Source organism: Aptenodytes patagonicus, chromosome 6 (assembly GCF_965638725.1).
Source record: "Aptenodytes patagonicus chromosome 6, bAptPat1.pri.cur, whole genome shotgun sequence".
NCBI classification, from domain to species: domain Eukaryota; kingdom Metazoa; phylum Chordata; class Aves; order Sphenisciformes; family Spheniscidae; genus Aptenodytes; species Aptenodytes patagonicus.
In genome coordinates this window covers 31,831,747-31,856,728 of record NC_134954.1, presented here as the reverse complement: position 1 = coordinate 31,856,728, position 24,982 = coordinate 31,831,747, and the positions used below count along the sequence as shown (strand labels likewise).

Sequence of the window (24,982 nt, the reverse complement as noted above, 5' to 3'; positions counted from 1 at the left end):
CGGACGTGGCGCGGGGATGGCGGAGCAAGGCCCCGGCTGCCGCCTCCTGCCGCCGCCGCCGCTGCTGCTGCTGCTGCTGGGCCTGGCCGCGCTCGCCCTCCTGCCGCCTGCCGCCACCCAGCCGCCGCCCGCCGCCCTCCGCGCCGGCCACGCCGCCTCCTCGCTGCCCGCCGCCGCTGCCGCGCCGCGCACCAGGTGAGGAGCGGCCCCCCCAGGCACCATGGGCCCCATCAGGGCCATGCCAGCGCGGCACCGCCCCCTCCGCCTCAGCCCCAGAGCGGGCCCACTCACCGCAGGCCAGTCCTGCCTGCCAGGGTTAGCCCCTGCCGCCCCCGGGACCCTCCTCTCATCGCAGCCTCCTGCGTTGTGTCCCTAGGGGACACAGCAGGTCCCCCACACAGGTGACCTGCCATGTCTCTGAGCCATCGACTGGTGGGCACTTAAAGGTCCTCCTTCACTTGCTGGTGCTGTTTGGGTCATTTCTGGAAGATGCCGCCATCGCATCTCTCTGGGGGCTTTCCTGCTCTGAGCGTGGCCTGGGGACCCCTACGCATCTGCCCTGCAGCGGGTGATGTGCACCCTTTTCCCCTGTCCCTCCTGAACGTGTCCTCCCGCCTTCATATTCAGCTCACAAGAATTAGCCCGAGTACTGTGCCAGTTGTTTCATCATTCTCACCACACACCATGTTACCCTCAGGATGTGCAAGACATCCGAGGGGTTCACTCCTTGGCCTCCCACATCCCGCCCGGCTGCAGGAAAGGCTCGTGGCATGTGCCACCTTGATGATGTCCCGCGAGGAGACCCCTGTGCCCCCCTCAGCCCCTGCAGCATGCACCGCTCTACCTTCCCCTACTTTATCCCCTTCCATCTTCTGAGTACCACAAACTCATGAAAGAGGAACAGTTTCCATCCCAATAGTTGCATCACATGATTGTGGGGTAAAAAAAAAAGTGTAAAAGGTTTAAACTCCCCGAAGTAATTATATTGCTTTGTTGTCCCCAGATACCTTTTGTATGATGTAAATCCTCCTGAAGGGTTCAACCTTCGCAGAGATGTCTATATTCGCATTGCTTCCCTTCTAAAGACCTTGCTGAAAAGTGAAAACTGGGTGTTAGTCCTGCCTCCCTGGGGACGTCTTTATCACTGGCAAAGCCCCAGCATCCTTCAGGTCCGGATCCCTTGGTCTGAGTTCTTCGATCTCCCAAGTCTCAACAAGAACATCCCTGTCATTGAATATGAGCAGTTCCTTGCAGGTAGAGTATGGGGTCATACAATCTACAATTGACTAAATATTTGAGGTGGTTTCTTCACAGGTTTATCCTTATATGTGCTTTTATCCTTATATGTGAAATAAAAAAAGTTAAAGGTGGCAAGAGGAGGAATGGGAAAGAATTGTGCTGAGCAAACCATTAGGATGAAATAACCCAATTATTTGGCAGCTCATTTGATGTAGCACTTCCTAGGGACCCCAGAGAAAGACAGTTAATGCCTTTGGTTAAAGTCACAGATACTTCTGCGTAATTTTGACCATAGTGACAACCCTGTAAGGAGAGAGAGGCAGCCTGCAGCTCTCTGTCGAAATACAGACAAGCCACCTTTTTCTGGAGGTGGTTGGACAGTAAAAATTGTACAGCGGGTTCTTTGGTGAACTTACTTTTTCATCATCGATGCTGCACATACTCAAAATACTTATCCCCTGCTTTTTGTGTGCAAAATGGTATATAAGAGAAAGGCTTTCCCTAAGAATATGGGAACTGTGAAGTCGGTTCCTTTAGGATTTAATGCCATGTAGAGCTAATCACCAAATGCCAAAATCTGCAGCAGTGTCACAGACTTTCTCAATAAAGGAAATAAAGGCCACCAAATGTCACACCTCTGCAAAGAGCTCTGAAGGGATCATTGTCCCCTACCTTTCAGGAAAAAGCATTTAGAAACCATACAATTTAGGGGAAGAAGGGCTTGTGCTTGTCATTTTCTTGGAGGCACTCTTCCCATAGCAGCTACCTACAGCATTGAAAACCTCTGTGCTTCATAGTGTGTTTTACCCAGCTTTTAAATTTACATTTCTGTGGCGATTCAGTTCTGTTTGGCACATTAAATCATGCATAGCTGGGTGGGAGTAGCAGGTTGTCACATCCCCTGACCCTTTTAGCTTTTCTTGCTCACACAGAGCTTCCTTTCCTTTTTTGTAGGGAAAACAAGGAAGAGAGAGGGTGGTGTAATATTAGTATTTCTAGCAGATTTTTAACTGCAGGTAATGCTAGTTCATACCTTTATCGTGTGGTTTTTCGTGCTCACAAATGCTTTGCTTTGCCTTCTGCTCAGAGTCAGGTGGGCCCTTTATTGAACAGATTTATGTCCTACAAGGCTACGCAGAAGGATGGAAAGAAGGAACATGGGAAGAAAAAACAGATGAAAGGCCATGCATTGATCAGCTCATGTACTCCAAAGACAAACATGAGTACTACAGGTAACATCTAGCAGTCCTTTCAGTCTTCTTTTTAGTTGTATTCAATGAGACATTTGCCTACTCTAACAGAACAGACTTGTGCAGTTATTGTAGTGTTGTCTGTGAATCTCTGGGTGCTTGAGGCTCTCTTTGTTTTTAAAACCCCATCAACAATAAAATGTTGTATTGGTACTAGAAGATCTAATTTTAGAAAGTCGTTGTTTCACACAAAAACAGTATAATGGAGCTGGCTGGTTTATTTACATTATATATCATCTTTCTAGTGTGTACTGTTCATTTGTTTCATTGTATATGGCATTAATTGAAAATACAAGCCTGTGCACCAATGCTTTGTGTTCCCTTTCAGGGGATGGTTCTGGGGTTACGAGGAAACACGGGGCCTAAATGTCTCTTGTTTATCTGTCCAAGGATCTGCCTCTGTTGTGGCTCCCATCCTTTTGAAGAACACTTCAGCACAGTGAGTTGCCTTGTATTACTATTTATTGTTGCATTGTGTGCCCACAAACCCATTACCAGGTGGGAGGAGCAGGGGGAACTTACAGGCTATGTCCCACTGTTGTGGTACTTCATCACTGAGTTATTGTAATCTGTTAAAATCATTACAAAAGGAATTTACACTGTGAGAAACACCTAACTGTAAGTTAAGTTAAATACTGCAGTGCTAAAACCTAAGAGGAAATAGCCTTGAGCTCCTTTATACTCTCTCTCAGGTAGCTAAATGTCCTTGTCACCCTGTGTTTACCTTTCCTTCCTTTACCCTTCAACACTGGGCCAAGAGGGAATGAACAGAGTGGAATCAGTGTTTCCCAAGCCCACGTCTCAGATCACAAGGTGCAGTGCCTGGTCTCCTGTGACATTCGTCCTCAATAGTGTGAGCTGGGTTTAGAGAAAGCAAGCAGCGTGTTTCATCTCTGGTCTGAGATGCCAGTAGGTTGATCAGAGGAAAGGAAAGCTCTTATATGAGAGATGGAGCATGCTTACATCATCCCAGTAGCAAAGTATTTCCAGTCAGCTGTGACCCTGTAACAACTGAAGACATTGTAGCAAAGCAAAAGCTACTGGGGTACAGGGGAGAACAGGAAGAGGAAATAATCACTGTCTATGAATACATCAGGGGAATAAATATATAGGAGAAACACAAACCATCTAAGCTGAAGTGCAGTTTTGCTATGAGAGCAAAAACATCAAAAAATTTGACATCAATTGGAATTTAATTGGAAATGAGATGAAGGTTCCCCTAAGCAGAGCAGTGGGGATCTGTAGTACCTCCTGCTGGGAGTAGAGGAAGCAAAGTCCTGTTTTTTAACAGGAATGTTCTATTTGTAGGAGTTATACCATAATCTTTGCTAGTGACAGCAGAAAACTGGATTAAATAAGCCATCGAGGTCTCCATGTTTAGCCCTACAGTTAACTCTTTCATGGCAACTGTCAAAGGTCTGGCAATGAGGAAGGTCAAGAGAAAAAAGAGGAGTGGTGCCCAAGTATTCCTAACACGCAGACAAGGTGCCTTATCCACAAGATCACATTTCTCAATCATACACAAGTAGGAGGAAGTACCAACATAACAGCAATGTAAGGGCAGCTACAGTGGTTCATGTTAAAGTCGGTCTAGTTTAGTGTGTGAAATCCAAGAGTGGCTAAAATGAGATGTCTGGGGAAAAGTATAAGAACTGGGCAAGTGTGTGTAATGCCTTCCCTGAGTCCTGTCACACCCTTCAGATTTGTGGTTTTAGGGACCTTCTGAGCCAAAAGTGATCTTCCTGTCTTTTATATCCTTCAGTGAGTCCATGGATCTGTGCAAGCTTCCCTTTGAACTCCCATGCACACTGTTAGCATCCACAAAATCTTGGGACAAGACCTAAAGGTTTTGCACCTCCTTTTGTAACTCCTACCTGCAAGTTTCATCTAATGTCCCCTAGTTCATGTAGTGGAAGAGACAGTGAACAAACAGCTCTTCCATATTCACCTCCATGCCATGCATGATTTTACATCTCTCTATCATATTCCCCCTCAGTTGTCTCCTCTGCAGTGTGAAGAGTCCTGGCTTCATTAATCGTTCTTCGTGTGAAAGCCTTTCCATGCCTTTGGTCATCCTCACTGCCATTCTCTGAACCTTTACAGTTCGACTGGATCCTGCACACTGAGTGCAGGTAAACCCATTACATAGTGGTATAATGACATGCTCTGTTTAGTGCTCTCTTCTTTTTCTGGTAATTCCTAGTGTACAAGTTCCTTTTTTTGACCTCTGATGAGTGTTGCCTTGATGTTTTCATCGAACTGCCCCCATTCCTGAGCATCAAGCCCTTTAGTTATCAGATGAAGCCAGTATTTTTTTCTTACTAGACACACTCCTACATTAGATTTCATCTGCCACTTTATTGGCTAGTCATCAAACTTCTCTAATTCTTCACAATTGGCCTTTGTCTTTGCTGCTCTGAGCAATTTAAAATGATTGGCAAGCTGTGTCCCTGCAAAGTTCATGCCCTTTTGTAGGCTGTTTAGGAATATGGTGAAAAGCAGATTGCTTCCACTTGTGACCTCCCTCTACAATGAGAATTGGACGCTTATCCCTGTCTTTGAACTTTTTTTTAATCCATGCAAGGACCTTCCCTCCTGTGCCATTGCTGTTAAGTTTTCTTAAAAGCCTTCAACGAAGGCTGTCAGGAAATCCTGGTAGGCAATGTCAATGAGATTTCCCTTAACCGCGTGTATGCTTATGTCTTCAGACTACTCTGATTGTTCAGAGTTCAGAGCTCCATGTTGATACTTCTCCAATTTACTTTAGGTATCCATTAATTCTGGTTTTTATAATAATTCCTATTAAGTTGTCCAGTACTGACATCAGGTTTACCACTATGTTGCATCCCAGACCTCCCCAAGTGTGTTTTTAGAAAGCTGACATCACATTTGCTGTGTTGCAGTTTTAAGTGAGAAGTAGTGTACCAGAATTAGTGGTGCAGCTGCTTCATCCTTGAGTTCCTTGACAACTGTTGGATGAATACTGCCTGGTGTTGGCCATTTGTTGGTTCATTTTGCCTAGCTGTTCCATCGCTGGACACTTCCTATGGACACTTTGGTTTGAGACACGTTCTCTGATGAGTTCCCCTGGAAAAAGTAGGTCTGGCATGTGAATCTTCCCAGCTCCTCCACCTAGCGCACAGCTACGTTAGCTGTTTCTGTCATGATGTTACCGTCTCTAAGTGCTTGTTAAGCTTTTAGTTTCCTTTTTCTTTGTATTGGAATGAAGATTTGTTATTAGATTGAAGGCCTTTATTTCGTGTTGCTCAAATTCTTTTTTGACCTTCTTTATTGTCTCTTTCTGTTTAACTTCATGGAGTTTATGAGCCTTTGTTTTCTTCACTTGGACACTACTTCTGCATTTTTGCATAGTCCCCTTTTTGAAACTGAATGCAACTGCGGTAACTTTCCTTCGGCCATTGTTGATCCAGTAGGATGTTGAAGATGAGTACGTTTATGGCCACTGTCACAGAGTAGCTCTTCCACTGTGAGATTTTGGTCCATGTCTTGCTGCTGCTCAAGACAATGTCAGGAGCTACTCCCCGCCCAGTTGGTTCATGGAACTGTCTTTGACAGTGTCTCAAACTGGAGTTGCTTAGTCACGTCCTGCTATGACACTTGCCCAGCCTACCTGGCGATAGTTGAAATCTCCAATGGCTATGGTGACTTGTGCACCATAGCCTCTCTGATGTCCCATATTGCCCTTTTGGCTAGACAATCAGTTGTATGGTCCTAGTACTGTATTATTACTCTTCAGGTGTGGTCACTTATAGGAATCTTCCTGATACATTTAGATTATTAATCCGATTCACCTCCAAGCTTCCTGTTAAATGCAGTGCTGCTTCTCCACCAGCCCAGTCTAGTCTATTTTCCAAATTATTTGTAGCCTTATGTGCAAGTGTCCAGCTGATTATCAGCAGTGATAATCTAAAGTTGATTGGTTATTTGCTTCCTCTCATTTTAGTAGAAGAAGGTCCAGATAATGACTTTGAGCCCCTTCAGCAGAAGCATTTCTCTGTGTGTTTGCTCATATTCAGTGTGCTCAGAGCACAAACTAAGCCTATATTCCCTATGCTCTTGGATACTCAAAACTCTCAAAACTTGGATAGTGCGGTTATGTTTCCAGTACCCAATCCTGAACTGTGTGTATTTATGAAAAGCACAGGCTGTTTTCATGTTAGTGAAAAATTTTCATTTTAAAACTTATGCTTAGTTGCTAACACTCATTTTTGTAGCGTCTGTGTGTTCTTTGATCTGTTGTTTTACTGTAGGACATTTTATTCCACACATGGAAAACACCTTCTCTGGTTTTGCTTTTGTGAGCATGACTCCTGCTTCCTCCAAGAGGTTCTCACGTGCTCTGAGGCTGAACATCATCTCATAGGTCACTTCTCCCCCTTGGATCACTCTCCCTGTTGGCAACTTATTTTCCAGCAGGAACTACTGAGGACTACCTGGGGGATTGTTAATGCTTGTTTGTGTTTAACTGTCATAATTAAGAATTAAGAGTATCATTTATTAAGGAAGAGAGCAGGAACATGCAGTGGCATAGTTCCGTTCCTGCCCCAGCAGGCTATGGGTCACAATTTGCTTTATACAGAACAGATCGGCAGCCTATCCCTCATTCCCCGTGCTCCCTTTGCAAACAGATCATAGTCTGTGCTTTATCCTAGCAACTGTATAAAGAAACATCGTAATGTAAATTCTATTCCTAAGGGAACTGCACTCAGTTTTACAATTTTTAATAGGTCAGTGATGTTAGACAGAGCTGAAAACCTTCTTCACGACCACTACGGAGGGAAAGATTATTGGAATGTGAGTATTTTCCAGTTAGCTTCTCTAGACTTTCTACTTGGTTCTGATAAAAATTCAATAACCAATATGTGCTTCAGTTTTGCCTTGCGTTTCTTTTCTTGAAAGTAACTTGTGTCTTATGTTTCAGCAGTGTATGCTAAAGATGGTCTTCAGGCTGCTGTGGATTAACATAATGCAGGAATTTGTCCTGGTGTCTTGTCCCCAAAGACTGAGTGTGCAGGGCATGGTGTTTAGAAGGACCTTCCCTGTGCAACCTCCCATCTGCAATCAGAGGGGAACTGCCTTTGTGCAGTTTCTTGTTTAGTCAGCTTCAAGATTAGACTTTTCAAAAGAATTCCCAAAAGTGCTCGATATTGTCCTAACTGTCTCCCCATTGGCTTCGATAGCAAAATTTCCGTGTGTTTCAAGGTAACACTGAGCACTTTGGGAGACCCCACCCAAGGGTCTATGGTAAAATAATTCCTATGGGAAAAGTTTTAAGACAAAGTTAAAGGTTCAGCCACAGGAAAACGGAACACTATGGAGTGCTTGATATAATTAAAATTTCTAAGAGAAAGTGACTTTCATGACATTACGAAACAAGTTACATAGACCTCAGTCTTGCAAGATATAAACATCTAGCTATTCACTTGGTATATGGTATATTTTTCAGAAATGGACCAAACTAGTTTGCTAACTATGAATTTTTCATTGAGAGTGACTTTCCAAACAGAAATGCAACCCATGTATCGTTTCTGAGTCTGACTTGTAGTCCTGTAAAAGCAGACATGAAATCCGTATGGATCCATAACACACAGTGGCGCTTTAAACATTGTCTCAACAATTTAAACTTGTCTCAAAATTATTTAAAACTTTCTGGAAAGTATTATTCTTTCTTTTACTTCAATTTTCACTACCTGCATGATTTTTGGTTGTTGTTTTTTTCTTAATAACTCTCTGGATAACATCTGAAGTTCTTTATAAATCTTGCTAACAGATGCCCTCTTGACTCAAAGAAGTTTTTAAATTGTAACAAGCCAGCTTCCCTTTGCAACCAGCCTACGTCTTTGGTGTCCAAAAATATTTGAATTTAATATTAGGCTGCATTGCTCTCACTGTTGTCACCATTTTTGTTTAGGCTTCTCTACCACTGCATGCTGAAAGGTACTGTTTTGGGATTCTTAATGGTTGAATGACCACGGAGCAGCAAAGACCTCCCAAAATGGTTTAGGAGCAACTGTTGAATCCCTTGAAGAGCATCAGTGTAGCATGTAGACCACATGAGTGCTTTACCATCTATATGGAAGCAGAAAGTTCTCTAAGGACAACTCTAGAAAAGCCACCGGTTTTGCGTTTGGTTTCACCATTTTGGGGGGATGATCTCAAAGAATTAGAGGATCTGTACCATTAATTCAATTAACGTACATGAAAGGGAGCATAACCAACACTGATTTTGTTTGTTTGTTTGTTTTCCCAAACTTAGAATCACAGAAAAATTTAGGTGGGGAGGTGTCTCGGGAGCCCTGCCTCGAGGTTTGCACTCCAGAACTTGATCTGGTGGTTTGGGGCTGTGTCCAGCTGAAGGTGGAAAGTCCCCACAGGTGGAGATCTGCCACCTCTCTGGGGCCTGTCCCACAGCTGTGCCACTCTGGTGGGCAAGAGGTTTTGCCTGATGTCCAAACAGAAGTTGCCTTGCTGCAGCTTGGGCCCAGGGCCTCTTGTCTTTTTCCATGCACCTCTCAGAAGTGTCTCTCCCTTCTCCGTTTGTTTCTTTGCAGACAAGAAGGGAGAAGAAGAAAAACTTGGAGGTAGCTGAAAAGGGTGACAATATCACATGTGCAGATTTGAAACATATACTTTAAATAAGAGGATAACCAGATACAGACAGTATCCACTTTAGAAAGTATATCAGTGGAGGTTCACACATTCATCTGTTTTCTCTTTTACATATGCTGTTGCAAAATAAGTGTTCATCCAGAACAGCTGCTGTCAGTGGAGTGCTTTGCGCCCAGGAAAAACTTGGCATAAGCATACTGTGTGGGTGCCAAACATGACATGGCAGTCGCGCAATCCGTCAGGATGAAGTTTAGAGGTGTTTGACACAAGCATAGCATTCAAAGATGTTTATTGTCCTCCCCAGTGCACTGCACTGCCATGGGTTGTGTACATGTTTGCTGCCCCTTGAGCATACCATGTTCATCACATCTTGGGTAAGGTACCCAATGACTTGACTCAACAGGATCATATTGTGTTGATATATTACAAAAAGGAGGGAAAATGCCTCTCTCTGAACTGCAGTGTGAGCATTCTGCAGCAGACAGTGTGTACATCCTCCCTTAATATAAACGTTTTGCTGGAGGATTTGGGATGGGATTAGAAAGCCAGTGCTGATCTTTTTAAAGATGCTAGAAGAGCAGGCTTTGTACTTCCATTAAATATTTAGAGGGGTGTGGATCTCCAGGTACCAGTGTGATGGATCTTACAGAAGACTGAATTGTTCTGCATCTTATGGAATGATATGGAGGAGGAACCAGTTCAACCACAGCGAGTTTGGCATATGGAGAAGTAGCTGCTCTGGGAAAAGGCGAAAAAAGGCTAGCAGGTTCTAGTTCCTGCCTCTTTGCTAGAGCAAGGCAAAGGCACAATCGGTGTGGCTATGTCTTGGAGTACCTGGCTTCTCTGCTGTGTAACAAACTCTGTCCACTGTGGGCTTCACTGTGCTGAGAAAAGAGAGGCCGCTGGAAATTGAAGAGAGGTGTTTTCATTGCACTTTCTTTCGTGCCCATCACACAACAGGCTACAGACTTGTATAAAATTAAGAATTAGACCAAATTGCCCAGTGTCCTTTGTAAGTGGTGTTAAGTAACATGCGATTTCCTTAGTTCTGTTGTGTGTGCCTGTTAATAAGAAGGCTGTGTGTGACTGTGTGCAGTGGTAACTGCATCACAGAGTCTTTGAAAGAGGTTATTATCCACAGGTGAAGGAAATAATTCCTTTTTTGTCACTTTTCCACTGAATTTGATAGGAGTGTCTGTGTCTGTGGCTAGATGCATGATTTTTTTAAGCTGGTTTTATTCTTATGGGTGTTTTGCAAGCTAAAGTCTTTGCCCAGCTTTTGTTTCCAAAGGTGAGGCATATGGCTAGAGTGTTTAATTTGGTATATTATGTGTTCTGTTGTGTAAATAACTACAGTCTACTCTGTACACCTATGTATTGCAGGGTTGGAAGAGCATGCTGGATATAAATGTGGTTATGTTAGGATTAAACCGTTAAAGCTCAGATGAAAGGTTAGGAATTGTTGCTTGTAGTGCTGCATGGATGTATCAGAAGTAACTGCATCCTGGAAGCTCTATGTGTGTGAAACTATCTCCACTTAGTCATTTGTAGCTCTCCCTTTTTCCGACTCAGCATCTGCTCTTATCCCAACAGACCCGTCGGAGCATGGTGTTTGCTAAACACCTCCGTGTAGTGGGAGATGAGTTTAGAAACAAATATCTTCAATCCACGGATACGGCAGACAGGACTCATTACAAGGAGGACTGGACACAGATGAAGGTAAAATCATAACAGTCTGTTTCCCATAACAAATGTAATATTTTTTATTTATTTGTGTACTCCTGGCTGTACACTGCAGGGAATATTGGAAGGTACATGTGAATCTAGCTCTCCCTGCTCAGAGCGAGGTGGACATGCATGTTCCTACTGTACCCTCTTCTCCCTGCGTGACATGACTTAATGGAGTCTGTTGAGATGTGGCTGACTGGTTCTGGGTGCCAGATTTCTGTTACCCTCGTTTCACTAAAGGAAACTTGTATTTCTTCTTGTATTCAGCATCATCTGTGGGTGTAAAGTTCAGCTGCAAACTGCCAGTTGTGGATTTGGTCAAGGAGAGCAATTTTTGCTTACGAAGATTTCACACTCTAGTTTCTTGTATGAAGCAGGCCACCCAAGATCAAAACGTTGCAATAAGTGTCCCAAAATACTGCCAATCCATACCTTAAAATTACTTTCTGCAGCTAAAGTAATTCAGTACCTTATCCAAAGATAGCATTCAGGCCTTTTCAGTGTGAATGAATAGTGATGCTCTCAAGTTTTAAAGTTTATTGATCTTTCTCTCTTAGGTTAAGATGGGCACAGCGCTAGGTGGTCCATACCTTGGGGTTCATCTCAGAAGGAAAGACTTCATTTGGGGTCACAGAGAAGATGTGCCTTCCCTGCAAGGAGCAGTAAAGAAAATCCGCAGCCTCTTGGAGATGCATAAACTTGAAAAAGTTTTTGTAGCCACTGATGCTGTCGAGGAGGGTAGGCAGATTATAGTCAGTTTAGGATTGATAACTTTTGACAATAAGTGCAGCAATTACCACTTTGTTTCTATAAATGACTGGAAGTTCATATGCCTCCATCACTGAATGGGGAATTGAACAGGAATTCCTTCCTGTTTCCTTCCAGCTTGAATAGTTGGTATGAAACCATTCATTTGGTATTTCCCATAGGAGGTTTGGTGGTCTCTACAATGGGAAATTCGGAATTGAATTTGCCTGTTCTTCCTCCTCTTTCTTCCATATCACCTTTTTTCTTAGCAGTTCAGAGACTCTCGGACATGCCGGTGGGAAGGGTCCTCTGAATTCTCCCACGCAATCTTCCCCTTGGCTGCCCCCAACGCCAGACTGGGGTGGACCTGCCTGTGTGTGGCCAAGGCTTAGAAACCCCCAAGGGTGGGGTTCCCCCACCAGGCCTTATCCCGGGGCTGCTCCTCCCTCCCGGTAGTGTTTAGGGATCTGTTTCAATGCATGATGTTAGAATAACGCTGCAGGGCATGGCATCTGTGATAACTAATCTAAGTTTGCTGTCAAGAAAGGCCTATTGGTACACATACCCTGTAGGATTAGACAGCGAGGGTAGTGGTAGCGTCTGTTCTACCCTTTGCAGGCTTCCCCACCCTGTGAGAATTGTCCCCCTTGGCACCATGTCTCTGCCCCATTGGCTCCCCCCCCCCCCCCGCCTACAATAATCTGACATTTGGCAAATGTGTTGTAAAATTTGTAGGTAGATTTTGGTTTTGCTTGCTTCGTAACTGTTCACCCAGGGTTTCCTTAAACACTTATATTTTATGACAGCAGCGAGTTGCTCTTTATAACGTAAACATAAATTTGCATCTTTCCCTTTTTCAGAGATTGAATTGCTCAAGAAACTGGTGCCTGAGATGGTGAGGTTTGAACCCTCTTGGGAGGAGCTGGAACTCTACAAAGATGGGGGCTTGGCCGTGATTGACCAGTGGATCTGCGCGCATGCAAGGTAGCGAATTTGACTTTTCTTTAAGGAGCCAAATCTTCCTGTCACAAAACTGAACATTGTTTTTGACCCAGATACAGTTGTTTACAAATCATATATGACATATATAATTGATATATATAATAGATGTATAATAATTATATTGTATGTATATAATATATATGATAATTTCATTATCCTATCATTTGAATGAACATTAAAGTTCATTGGACTGAAAGCAATTACTTACATTTTAAAAACTGGCCCCCTTCACAAACCCGTTCTGATTTTTTTCACAGGTATTTTATAGGCACCTCAGTTTCAACATTTTCCTTCCGGATCCATGAGGAAAGGGAGATCTTGGGATTTGATCCAAAAACAACTTACAACCGATTTTGTGGTGAAAAAGAGAAAAACTGTGAGCAGCCGACTCACTGGAAAATTGTATACTAAAATACAGAGAAATCCAAGGACTTCAATACTGGTGAGCTCAAAAGAATAAGGAAAAACTACAGGGAAATACCTCCCTTTGACCAAACTACAACTCAGTCCTCTACCCTCTTCTCAATGTTTACTTGACATTTGGGTTTTGAAGTACAAGCAATATTCATCTTCTTAGTCAGGCATTGATGGGAGCGACAAAAATGAAGTCAGCCTGGGATCCAATTCTCAGCATAGCTAGGATTGGAGGACAGTACCAGACACTGCAATTGAGACTTGAAAGGCAAAACTTTGTCCTGAAACTGAGTAACAAACGAAGTAATTCGCGGCTTTCTTTGGAATTCTGAGGAAGAAGAGGAACAGTTTTAACTTTTATAAATGTAACACAGCTGTGGTCTGTACTGCATTTCTGTCTTTATTTTTTGTTCTGTTCAGTGTTTGCCTCTCTGATCACAAAAAAATACGTCTTGGTTTTGTAACCTGCACTATGTGAGCTGCAGATTGTGTGTAAACTCTGCCATTCCTTGGGGAAATCTTCCCTTTTCAAATAGTAATTTGTGGACATTCAAATTGTCTGATGCAATCAGTGCTCGATAAAATAAGAGGAGGTGGTATTTCTACCTGAACACCAATTGCTTCTAATAGCAGTCTCAGTGGGTCTGTGCTGAGAGAGGCACAAAGATGGGGCTTGTAGGGTGGTAAAAGAAAGGTTATGTTTCTTCTTATGTTTTACCTTCACAAAGGAAACTTTTTTCCCCCCCATCGTCCTCCCAAAGGCCTGTTCAGTTGGACTGATACAAAAGTCAGCACCCTTTTGGGATCACCCAGTCACTCAGTTCAGTGACGGTGATGCTTTGCTAGGGAGCATGCTAAAAAGCCTTTCAAGTTTCCACGTCAGTTAAATGGATTGTCCCAGTAATTCAACAAATGAATTTTCTGCATTTCTGCTTTCAGTTTATGCAAGGGAGCAAACTGAGGACAATCACAGACTGCAAAGGTCATTGGGCCTCAAGATAATGTGTATAAGCCTAGCAGTCGGGGAACCTTGCAGGTGAGGTTGTGCTCTGATGGAGATGGCTGGCTGGTGGTACAGGGGTAGAGCCCCATGCTACACCACCAGCCAGAGGGAAAGTGCAGCTCCCAATTGAGAAGAGTTTTGTATGAGTACCAATTCTAGCTCTTGCAGTCTCCTGCTATGTAGAATTGGCTGCTGGGAAGTATTCTGCTTCATTCTGTGCTTCGGGTGCGTCTTTTGCCCTGCAGGTCTACATGGCTCTGTTAAGCAGGAGAAACCTTTTTCAAAAGTGAACTAGGAGACAGATTTCAAAAGGTGAAGCAGACATTTTTCCTTAAAGTCAGTTTTACCAGATTACCTCATTGTTAGTGGACCCTTCACTTGCTCTTTCCATTTGGCTTGAGTAGGAGTATATATAACCCTCCTGCACTGTGCAATGCACATTTCACAGATGTTCCCAGACAACGAGGTTGTTTCCTCCCATGCAACTGCAGCGGAACCTGTGAAGATTTCTCAGACAGTACTAGCAGCAGCTCTCCTGTTCTTACCAGCTGTTTATTGTATCTCCGTGCAGCAGCTGAGCCTCTCTGGTGACAAAGTGGGGAGCCCAGCATTTCAAAGCAGTGCCTTTTCTCACCAAGTCAAATGTTCTCGTTTAGCCTGTGCACCATATAAAGCGATGGTGACATTTTACATGTGATGTATACCTCATTAAGAAAAATAAAATGCTACAAAGCTTTTTATGTGATGTGTCCCTGCTTCTTACTTCTTTCTAACGGTGCATTTTGCTGTCTCCTGGCTCCCTAGCATTGGACTCCAAGGTAGGAGGAACTTGGATAAAACCTGCATGCCCTGACAAGGTTTTTTTCATCGTCTGTCCCATGAGGTGCTGCATTAGCAAGAAGGCATTACCCTTCTTGGCACTGGGAGACTGCATCTGGTAAATCTCAGTGCCCCCCACTGCAAGAGGGATGTAGACAAACAGGAGAGAGTCCAGAGGAAGGCTGCTAAAACCGTTGGCAGCTGAAGTACATGGCGTATGAGGGGAGGAGGAGAGAGCTGGGCTTTTTCAGCCTGGAAAAGGTGAAAGAGGGATCTAACTGTTGTCTTTCACTACATAAAAGGGGTCACAGGGAGGGCAGAGCCAGGCCTTTCTCAGAGATGCACAGCAAAAGCACAGGAAGCTACAGGCACAACCTGCCACAAAGGAACTTCTGCTTGGGCATAAGGTACAGCCTCTCGCCCCCAAGAGCTGCACGGCTCTGGGACAGGGCCCGGAGAGGAGTAGTGGGTCTTTTGGCTGTGCTGTTTCAGCCTCGCTGAAAGAGTCAAAGGCAGCAGAGCACAAGCTCACATGCAAGTAGATTGTAGAGAAATGACATCCACCTTTCTGTCTCAAATAGAAAATGTGGATTGGACGAGAGCAGGATGACAGCTCCCATGGTCAAGGGTTTCCAACAACACCACCTCTCCCTTGAATCCCTGTCATCACGATAAAAAGCTGGAAAGGTGACAGCAGTGGATGAAAGGCTGGGATTTCCTTCTTGTTTCTTAAGTCCACAAGATCTTGAGACATGACTCTCCTTTATCTTTGCAGTGACAATACATGTATTTACAAACATATGTATGTACACAAATACATACACAATGATGCGTGTGTATGTGACCACAGGGCCTTTCATCTGGCAAACTGTGCCAAAACATCTATTGCCCTGTAATCCTATATCTGCTGGTGTTCTACCCTTGTCTGCTGCTTTCTGGGTTGTAGAGCAAGGAATTGGACCGAGCAGACCTTGTTATCCCATTGCACAGGAAAGCTTAGAAGATTTGTATCCTGGGAAGTAATGCCGTTACATTCCATTTTTAGAGTAGATGGACTTGTGGGATCAGTTCTCTCTGTCTCAGCGTACAGTGGAGGAAGACACATTCATCAATGCAAAAAGAAGAATGGCAAAATTTCTGTGAGATACAAGAATATCCACAGAGTATTGTGATGGGTTTTCACTCCACCTTCAAGGACAAGTGTTTTGTATCTGCTCCCACTCCTTTCCACAGAGGAAGTTTTAAAGAGGGAGTGAAACCCAAAGCACAGCTGTGATCGTGTCCTTTGCACAGCCATGGTAGAAGCCTGCTGCACTGGGTTTTTATGCAGTATGACCTTTCTTGGCCATTGAGCTCCCTGGCTGCCAGCATAGCCTTTCTGTCACAAGGTGGAGATCACAGACTGGTCTGCGATCAGCCCCAGAGCCAGATCTCCAGATCTCCAGATACACGCTGGACCAGAGCAGCTGCCTCCTGCAACCAGCACTGAAGTAGGCTTTGTGGGTACGTGTAAAATCAATCAAAGCAACCGTGGTTGCCTTTAAATTATGATAGTGTGTGTGGATTACTGTAACCAGCCATGGATGGTTGCCAAGAGAGCTGGGCAGTGAGGCAGGAGTTATTTTCCCTCTTTTGGTGAACAATTTCCTTTGGGGAAGGAAAGGAGTAGAGATTAATGGCTACCAGGCATGTCCGTGGGTCTGCTGTGTGGCCTTGTAAGCCCTGGTGTTTCTTTTTAGATGCGATTAGAAGGAAGTCCCAGTGCATTTCCTTTCTGTCTATAAAATTGAACCCAGAATGTTGCACCTCTCGCACCCAGCACCTCGCTGGCTGGCTCCCGGCACCCATCTCAGCTCCCACTGCCCTTCCAAAGTGGTTGCAACATGGGGAGGCTGTGCTGCTCTGTCACTCTGTCTCTGGACATCACAGTACTTTTACATGGTAGCCTCCTGGGGCAGGGGCAGCTTCCTTGCTCCTGGGGCAGACGTCCCTCCTGGCTGCTGCACCTGGGTCCTCCGTGTGTCTTGCTCTGGGCTTCCTTCCCTGAGCAGTCCCACATGCACCAAATGGGTCGCTGCAGACCACGGGGGGGGGGGCTCTTGGCTTGTAGTGCTGGGGGTTGGGAGGCGGCAAAACAATGGCCGGGATGTGGCTGTTTAAACTAGGTTCGGCTGATGGAGCATTTCTTTCCTGTCTGTGGTTCCCTGTCAGGGTCCGTGGGCATTTTTGGATTGAAGGGCTGGAGGGGGATGTCCATGTCACAGTGAGTGCTCATCCTGGGAGCACCAGTCTCTGCCCCCTACGAGGAACTGAGCTGCTGCGGCAACAATCAGAGCAGGTGGGGGATGCTCCCGCTCCCAGGGAAGAGCCTGCAGCCCCCACCCCTTAGGCACCCACCCCTCGTGTGAAGGCACATTGCCCAGCAGAGAAAGAGGTTGGCGCCTGGTGGAGCAGGGGCAAGATTCTTCTCTCCCAAGGCAGCAGCTTCCTCTGCCTCCCGCAGCAGAGTGCTTCTATGATCATGTTAAGGCTGCCCGCGTTCCCCTCCGTCTCTTCACACAGCTCTTGTGGCCATTTCAGCGAAGCCACCGAGGCGAAGGGCTCCGGAGCGGAGGATCGCGACGGGGGACCCTTCCTGAAGCGGCAAAACCGCGGCCAAACCCGCGAAAAGCAAAAGCGCAGGGAGCGAGAGGGTGCCCCAACCCCGCCATTCCCCGAGCGGGAGGAGGGCGTTCCTGACGAGCGGCAGCTCTGACTCAGCGTGGGCGGGGACAAGAGGGGCGGCGGCCAAACCCCCTCACTTAGAAGAGCAGCTCCCAGGGAGCGCAGCCAACAGGGCGGGTAAACAGGATGTGGCGCGTCAGAAGGGCGTGGCGCGGCAGTTTGCGCAGGCAGGGTGTGCAGGGAAGGCGAGCGGGCAAGGCGCAGCCCCACTCCCAGCTCTAGAGGCCAACTCAATTGGTAATTGTCGGCTTCCGAGAAGAGTACCAGCTATGGTTTCCACTCGGCCGAAAGCCATCGCCAGAAGGAATGTGGCGACCCAGACAGAGCTCACACGCAAGCATACAGCTGTCCAGGTCTCTGGCTGCAGGGAGTGCCTGAGCCTGTCACTTGTACCGGAGGGCAGCAGAGACACCACCTGTGTGCGGTGTGACCAGGTGGATGATCTGCTCGGCCTGGTGGCAGAGCTGAGGGAGGAGGTGGAAAGGTTGAGGAGTATCCGGGAGTGTGAGAGGGAGATAGATTGGTGGAGCCGCACCCTACCGTCCCTGAGGCAGAGGCAGCAGATGGAGGCTCTGCGAGAAGCAGAGGATCCCCTGCCTTCTTGCCACCAGGTAGAAAGAGGGGACCTAAGCGATGGGGGGGGATGGAAACGGGTCCCTGCTCGGTGTGCCAGGCGAACCCCTGCCCGGCCTCCCTCACCTTCCCGGTTGCCTTTACACAACAGATATGGGGCCCTGGAACTTGAGGGCCAGGCAAACGAGGATGTAGATGAAGGTCCATCCGGGGGGTCGCCTAGGGTGAGGCAGTCAGCCCCACGCATTATGACTGCCACTGCTAAGAAAAAAAGGAGGGTAATTGTCATAGGTGATTCCCTTCTGAGGGGAACAGAGGGCCCGATATGCCGACCGGACCCGTCCCACAGGGAAGTCTGCTGCCTCCCTGGGGCCCGGGTCAGAGACGTCACTAGGAAGCTCCCTGGTTTGGTACGGCCTTCTGATTACTACCCGCTGCTGGTTATACAGGCTGGCAGTGATGAGGTTGCAGAGAGAAGTCCTGCAGTGATCAAAAGGGACTTCAGGGCACTGGGGCGACTGGTTGAAGGATCGGGAGCACAGGTAGTGTTTTCCTCTATCCCTACAGTGGCAGGGAAGGATACTGAAAGGAGCAGGAAAACACACCTGATCAACGCGTGGCTCAGGGGCTGGTGCCATCGGAGGAATTTTGGTTTTTTTGATCATGGGGAGGTTTACATGGCACCGGGCCTGCTGGTGACAGATGGAGTCCAGCTGTCTCACAGGGGAAAAAGGATCATGGCTCATGAATTGGCAGGGCTCATTGAGAGGGCTTTAAACTAGGTTCGAAGGGGGAAGGGGATAAAACCAGGCTCGCTAGAGATGAGCCGAGGGGTGGCGTGCCGATGCCGGGGGCGAAATCGATAGCCCAGCTCAAGTGCATATACACCAATGCACGCAGCATGGGCGGCAAGCAGGAGGAGCTGGAAGCCATTGTGCAGCAGGAGAGATATGACTTAGTCACCATCACAGAAACATGGTGGGGTGACTCTCATGACTGGAGTGCTGCAATGGATGGCTATAGACCCTTCAGAAGGGACAGGCGAGGAAGGAGAGGCGGTGGGGTGGCCCTGTATGTTAGGGAGTGTTTTGATTGTCTAGAGCTCAACGATTGTGATGATGGTACGGTTGAGTGTCTATGGGTAAGGATGAGGGGGAAGGCCAACGAGGCAGATATCCTGCTGGGAGTCTGTTATAGACCACCCAACCAGGATGAAGGGGCGGATGAAGCGTTCTATAAGCGGCTGGCAGAAGTCTCTCAATCGGTAGCCCTTGTTCTCGTGGGGGACTTCAACTTCCCGGATGTCTGCTGGAAATACAACACGGCAGAGAGGACGCAGTCTAGGAGGTTCCTGGAGTGTGTGGAAGACAACTTCCTGACACAGCTGGTAAGTGAGCCTACCAGGGGAGGTGCCTCACTCGACCTGCTGTTTACTAACAGAGAAGGACTGGTGGGAGATGTGGTGGTCGGAGGCCGTCTTGGGCTTAGCAACCATGAAATGATAGAATTCTCGCTTCTTGGTGAAGTAAGGAGGGGGGGCAGCAAAACCACAACCATGGACTTCTGGAGGGCAGACTTTGGCCTGTTCAGGATGTTGGTTGAGAGAGTCCCGTGGGAGACGGTCCTGAAGGGCAAAGGGGTCTAGGAAGGCTGGACGATCTTCAAGAAGGAAGTCTTAAAGGCGCAGGAGCAGGCTGTCCCTGTATGCCGTAAGAAGAACGGGCGGGGAAGACGACCGGCCTGGCTGAACAGGGAGCTCTTGCTGGGACTCAGGAAAAAAAAAAGGAGAGCTTGTGGAAGAAGGGGCAGGTGACTCAAGAAGAGTACAGGGATCTCGTTAGGTCGTGCAGAGAAGAAATGAGAAAGGCAAAAGCCCAGCTAGAACGCAATCTGGCCGCTGTCGTTAAAGACAACAAAAAAAGTTTTTACAAATATATTAATGACAAGAAGAGAGCCAAGGAGAATCTCCATCCTTTATTGGATGCAGGGGGGAACATTGTCACCGAGGATGAGGAAAAGGCTGAGGTACTTAATGCCTTCTTTGCCTCAGTCTTTAACAGGCAGACCAGTTATCCTCAGGGTACTCGGCCCCCCGAGCTGGAAGATGGGGACGGCGAGCAGGATGAACCCCCCGTAATCCAAGAGGAAGCAGTCAATGACCTGCTACGCCACCTGGATGCTCACAAGTCTATGGGGCCGGATGGGATCCACCCGAGAGTGCTGAGGGAGCTGGCGGAGGTGCTCGCCAAGCCACTCTCCATCATTTATCAGCAGTCCTGGTTAACGGGGGAGGTCCCGGACGACTGGAGGCTTGCCAATGTGACGCCCATCCACAAGAAGGGCCGGAAGGAGGATCCGGGGAACTACAGGCCTGTCAGCCTGACCTTGGTGCCGGGGAAGATTATGGAGTGGTTCATCTTGAGGGCGCTCACAAGGCATGAGCGGGACAACCAGGGGATCCGGCCTAGCCAGCACGGATTCATGAAAGGCAGGTCCTGCTTGACCAACCTGATCTCCTTCTATGACCAGGTGACCCGCCTAGTGGATGAGGGAAAGGCTGTGGCTGTGGTCTACCTGGACTTCAGCAAGGCCTTTGACACCGTCTCCCACAGCATTCTCCTAGAGAAGGTGGCGGCTCACGGCTTAGGCAGGTGTACTCTGCGCTGGGTCAAAAACTGGCTGGACGGCTGGGCCCAGAGAGTTGTGGTGAATGGAGTTACATCCAGTTGGCGGCTGGTCACGAGCGGTGTTCCCCAGGGCTCAGTTTTGGGGCTGGTCTTGTTTAATATCTTTATTGATGATCTGGATGAGGGGATTGAGTGCACCCTCAGTAAGTTTGCAGACGACACCAAGTTGGGCGGGAGTGTTGATCTGCTCGAGGGTAGGAAGGCTCTGCAGAGGGACCTGGACCGGCTGGATCGATGGGCCGAGGCCAACTGTATGAGGTTCAACAAGGCCAAGTGCCGGGTCCTGCACTTCGGCCACAACAACCCCATGCAGCGCTACAGGCTTGGGGAAGAGTGGCTGGAAAGCTGCCCAGCAGAGAAGGACCTGGGGGTGTTGGTTGACAGCCGGCTGAACATGAGCCAGCAGTGTGCCCAGGCGGCCAAGAAGGCCAATGGCATCCTGGCCTGTATCAGAAATAGTGTGGCCAGCAGGAGTAGGGAAGGGATCGTTCCCCTGTACTCGGCACTGGTGAGGCTGCACCTCCAATACTGTGTTCAGTTTTGGGCCCCTCACTACAAGAAGGACGTTGAGGTGCTGGAGCGTGTCCAGAGAAGGGCAACGAGGCTGGTGAGGGGTCTGGAGAACAAGTCTTATGAGGAGCGGCTGAGGGAACTGGGGTTGTTTAGCCTGGAGAAAAGGAGGCTGAGAGGAGACCTCATCGCTCTCTACAACTACCTGAAAGGAGCTTGTAGCGAGGTGGGTGTCGGTCTCTTTTCCCAAGTAACAAGTGATAGGACAAAAGGAAACGACCTCAAGTTGCACCAGGGGAGGTTTAGATTGAACATTAGGAAAAATTTCTTTACTGAAAGAGTGGTTAAACATTGGAACAGGCTGCCCAGGGAAGTGGTGGAGTCACCATCCCTGGAGGTGTCTCACAGTCCTGTGTCCCAGTCGGCAGGAATAAATACAAGATTGTGATGGTGACATCTGGTAAGTCACACTACATGCCACTAAACCACCAGCACATTGACACCATCACCATCAAAATAGACTGACTAGAACAAGCACCTCTCATCTTGCTTTGCAAAGGTGATTGTGAAGCTGCATCTGTGGTCCTGGAAGCCTCTGATACTTTAAGAAACCACACCAAAAAGGTAGTGGTAAAAAATTATGGGACCTGTCCTTTTACATGAACTATTACAGAGCCCAGGACAGCAATGGTCTCCCTGGGGTTTCAAGGCGTTCCTGTGAAGCATGCTGTGGGTGTTGGAGGTATATACAGTAGCCTATTTTGTTAAGCTACACATTAAAATCACCACTCAAGATACTGCAAGAAAGATATTTGGACATGTTTCCAAGATTGTCATGGACAAGTTGGAAATGCCAGCAAATCAGAAGAGCTCGGGTCTTGCTTATATTTAAAGAAACAGCCTTAAAAGAAAGTGAACCATGTCACACCCCCGAAAGGGAAGGCCCACCTCAGCCCTTTAAAAGAAAAAGGAGGAGGGTGCCTGACAACAGAATGGCAAAAGAAACAGAAATGCCAGAGAAAAAGGCCCCATCCTACCACTACGTACAGGTTTTATCTGGGATAGAGTTAATTTTCTTCATAGTAGCTTGTATGGTGCTGTGTTTTGTATTTGTGATGAAAACAGTTAATAACACAGGATTTTGCTGAGCTGTGTTAATAAGACAGCTTTTGCTGAGCAGTACGTGCACAGTGTCAAGGCCTTTTCTGTTTCTCATGCTGCCCCACCAGTGAGCAGGCTGGGGCTGCACTAGGAAGTTGGGAGGGGACACAGCTGATCCCAAATGACCAAAGGGATATTCCAGACTGTATGATGTTGTGCTCAGCAATAGAAGCTGAGGGAAGAAGGAGGAAGCGTGGCATGTTTGGAGTTATGGTGTTTGTCTTCCCAAGTGACCATCACATGTGATGAAGCCCTCCTTTCCTCAAAATGGCTAAACATCTGCCTGCTGATGGGAAGTAGTGGATGAACTGAGGACTGAGAGAACCTGGCTAGGGCATGCAGAGACGCAACCAGGAAGGCTGAGGCTCAGCTAGAACTGAAATTGGCCAAAGATGTCAAGTACAAGAAAGGATTCTTCAGATACATGAGCAGTAAGCAGAAGCACAGGGAAGACATATGCCCATTACTAAACAGGGCAGGGAAACGAGTCACTAATAATGACAAGGCAGAGGTTCTCAATACCTTCTTTGCCTCTGTCTTTACCAGCATAGCTGGACCCCAGATCAAGTAGCTATGACAACACATGTGTTGACCCACCAGTGGAGGAAGGGCTGGTCTGTTGTGTCCTGTAAGGGCTCAACCCACATAAATCACAGAATCATAGAATCATAGAATAGTTTGGGTTGGAAGGGACCTTTAAAGGTCTTCTCATCCAACCCCCCTGCCGTGGGCAGGGACATCTTCAACTAGATCAGGTTGCTCAGAGCTCCGTCCAGCCTGACCTTGAATGTTTCCAGGGATGAGGCATCCACCACCTCTCTGGGCAACCTGTGCCAGTGTTTCACCTATAGGCCTGGATGGAATCCACCCCAGGGTGTTGAGAAAAGTGGCTGATGTTGTAAGGCCACTGACTATAATATTTGAAAAGTCATGGAGATCAGGGCATGTCCTTGATGGCTGGAAGAGGGCAAATGCTATGCCCATCTACAAGAAGGGCCTAAAAGAGGACCCAGGAAACTACAGGTCCATTAGTTCCCAATGCCTGTAATGAAACGAGTCCTCTAAACTATTACTAACCAAATGAAGGTGATTGGGAAAAGCCAGCACAGATTTACCAAGGGCAAATCATACCTTCTACAACAAAATAACATCCTCTGTTGAGATGGGGAGAGCAGTGGATGTTGTTTACCTGGACTTCAGCAAAGAATTTAACGCTGTCTCCCACAGTCTTCAGCTGGAAAAGCTGGCAAGATACAGATTGAATGGGTGGTCTGTGAGATGGGTGGGAAATTGGCTAACAGGTCACACTCAGAGGGTTTTTTTCAACATCTTCATAAATAATCTGGATGATGGGATTGAAAGCACCCTCACCAAGTTTGCTGATGACACCAAACTGGGTGGTGAGGTGAACACGTCAGAAGGGAGAGCCATCTTACAGAGAGACCTGGGCAGGCTGGAAGAGTGGGGCTAGCAAGAACAGTATGAACTTGAACAAAGACAAGTGCAAAATCCTGTACCTGGAAAGACATAACCAAAGAGCCCAGTACATTCTGGGATCTGTGTGGCTGGGGAGCAGCCTTGCTGAAAGGGACCTGGGGGTCCTGGTGGACAACAAGCTGAACATGAGTCAGCAGTGCGCCGCTGCAGCAATAAAGGCAAATTGGATCCTGGGTTGCACTCACAGGGGCATTACTAGCAGAGATAGAGATGTGATCATCCCACTCTGCTCAGTGTTTGTCAGGCTTCACCTGGAGTACTGTGTCCAGTTCCGGTCCCCACAATTCAAGAAAGATGCAGACAGTCTGGAGAGGCCACAAAGATGACCAAAGGGCTGGAGAACCTGCCCTATGAAGAAAGACTGGAAGAGTTAGGTCTTTTCTCCCTGGAGAAAGAGAAGGCTCAGGAGGAATCTCATCACAGTATTCCAGTACTTAAAGGGCAGCTACAAAGAGGATGGAGGCTCTGTCTTCACAAGGAGCCACAAGGAGAAGACAAAGGTACAAGCTGCACTGGAAGATGTTTCATCTCATCATAAGAAAGAATTTTTTTACAGTGAAAACAATCACTCACTGGAACAACCTCCACAGGGATGTGGTGGAGTCCCCATCGCTGGGGGTTTTCAAGATGTGATTGGGCAGGGTGCCAGGCTCCCTTTCCCATGAAAGGTTGGACCAGATGATCTTTTGAGGTCACTTCCAGCCTGGGCTATTCTATGTTTCTGTGATTGAATTTCTTATTTTGCTTTGCTTGCACACACAGCTTTTGCTTTACCTATTAAACTGTCTTTATCTCAGCTCAACGACTTTTCTCACTTTTAACCTTCTTATTCTCACCTCCATCCTTCTGGGCGGAAGTGAGTGAGTGGCTGTGTGGGGCTGAGCTGCCTACTGGGGTTAACCCACCACACACTAGAAAGGGAAATACATTTTAAAAGGGATGTTTTTTCCTTTAAAAGGGGTGGCTGCTCAGAAGAATGTACCAAATCCGAGCTGGAT

The 24,982-nt window shown here is 47.0% G+C and overlaps 1 protein-coding gene across 1 annotated transcript; it reads left to right on the top strand.

Moving 5' to 3' along the window:
- The first annotated feature begins 16 nt into the window (after window positions 1-16).
- On the top strand, window positions 17-13,392 carry POFUT2 (protein O-fucosyltransferase 2). The gene is made up of 9 exons (XM_076341980.1): window positions 17-195; window positions 1,004-1,254; window positions 2,327-2,471; window positions 2,818-2,928; window positions 7,238-7,304; window positions 10,713-10,838; window positions 11,405-11,585; window positions 12,455-12,578; window positions 12,854-13,392. The coding sequence occupies exons 1-9, from the start codon at window positions 17-19 to the stop codon at window positions 13,005-13,007; spliced, it is 1,338 nt and encodes a 445-aa protein (XP_076198095.1). The 3' UTR covers window positions 13,008-13,392.
- The last annotated feature ends 11,590 nt before the right edge of the window (window positions 13,393-24,982 follow it).

Bases quoted from the DNA above. Each gene is read 5' to 3' on its own strand.
- POFUT2 (XM_076341980.1), top strand. From the start codon at position 17: ATGGCGGAGCAAGGCCCCGGCTGCCGCCTCCTGCCGCCGCCGCCGCTG. The intron at 11,586-12,454 runs GTAGGCAGATTA...TCCCTTTTTCAG, and splicing joins CACTGATGCTGTCGAGGAGG to AGATTGAATTGCTCAAGAAA. The intron at 12,579-12,853 runs GTAGCGAATTTG...TTTTTTTCACAG, and splicing joins TGGATCTGCGCGCATGCAAG to GTATTTTATAGGCACCTCAG.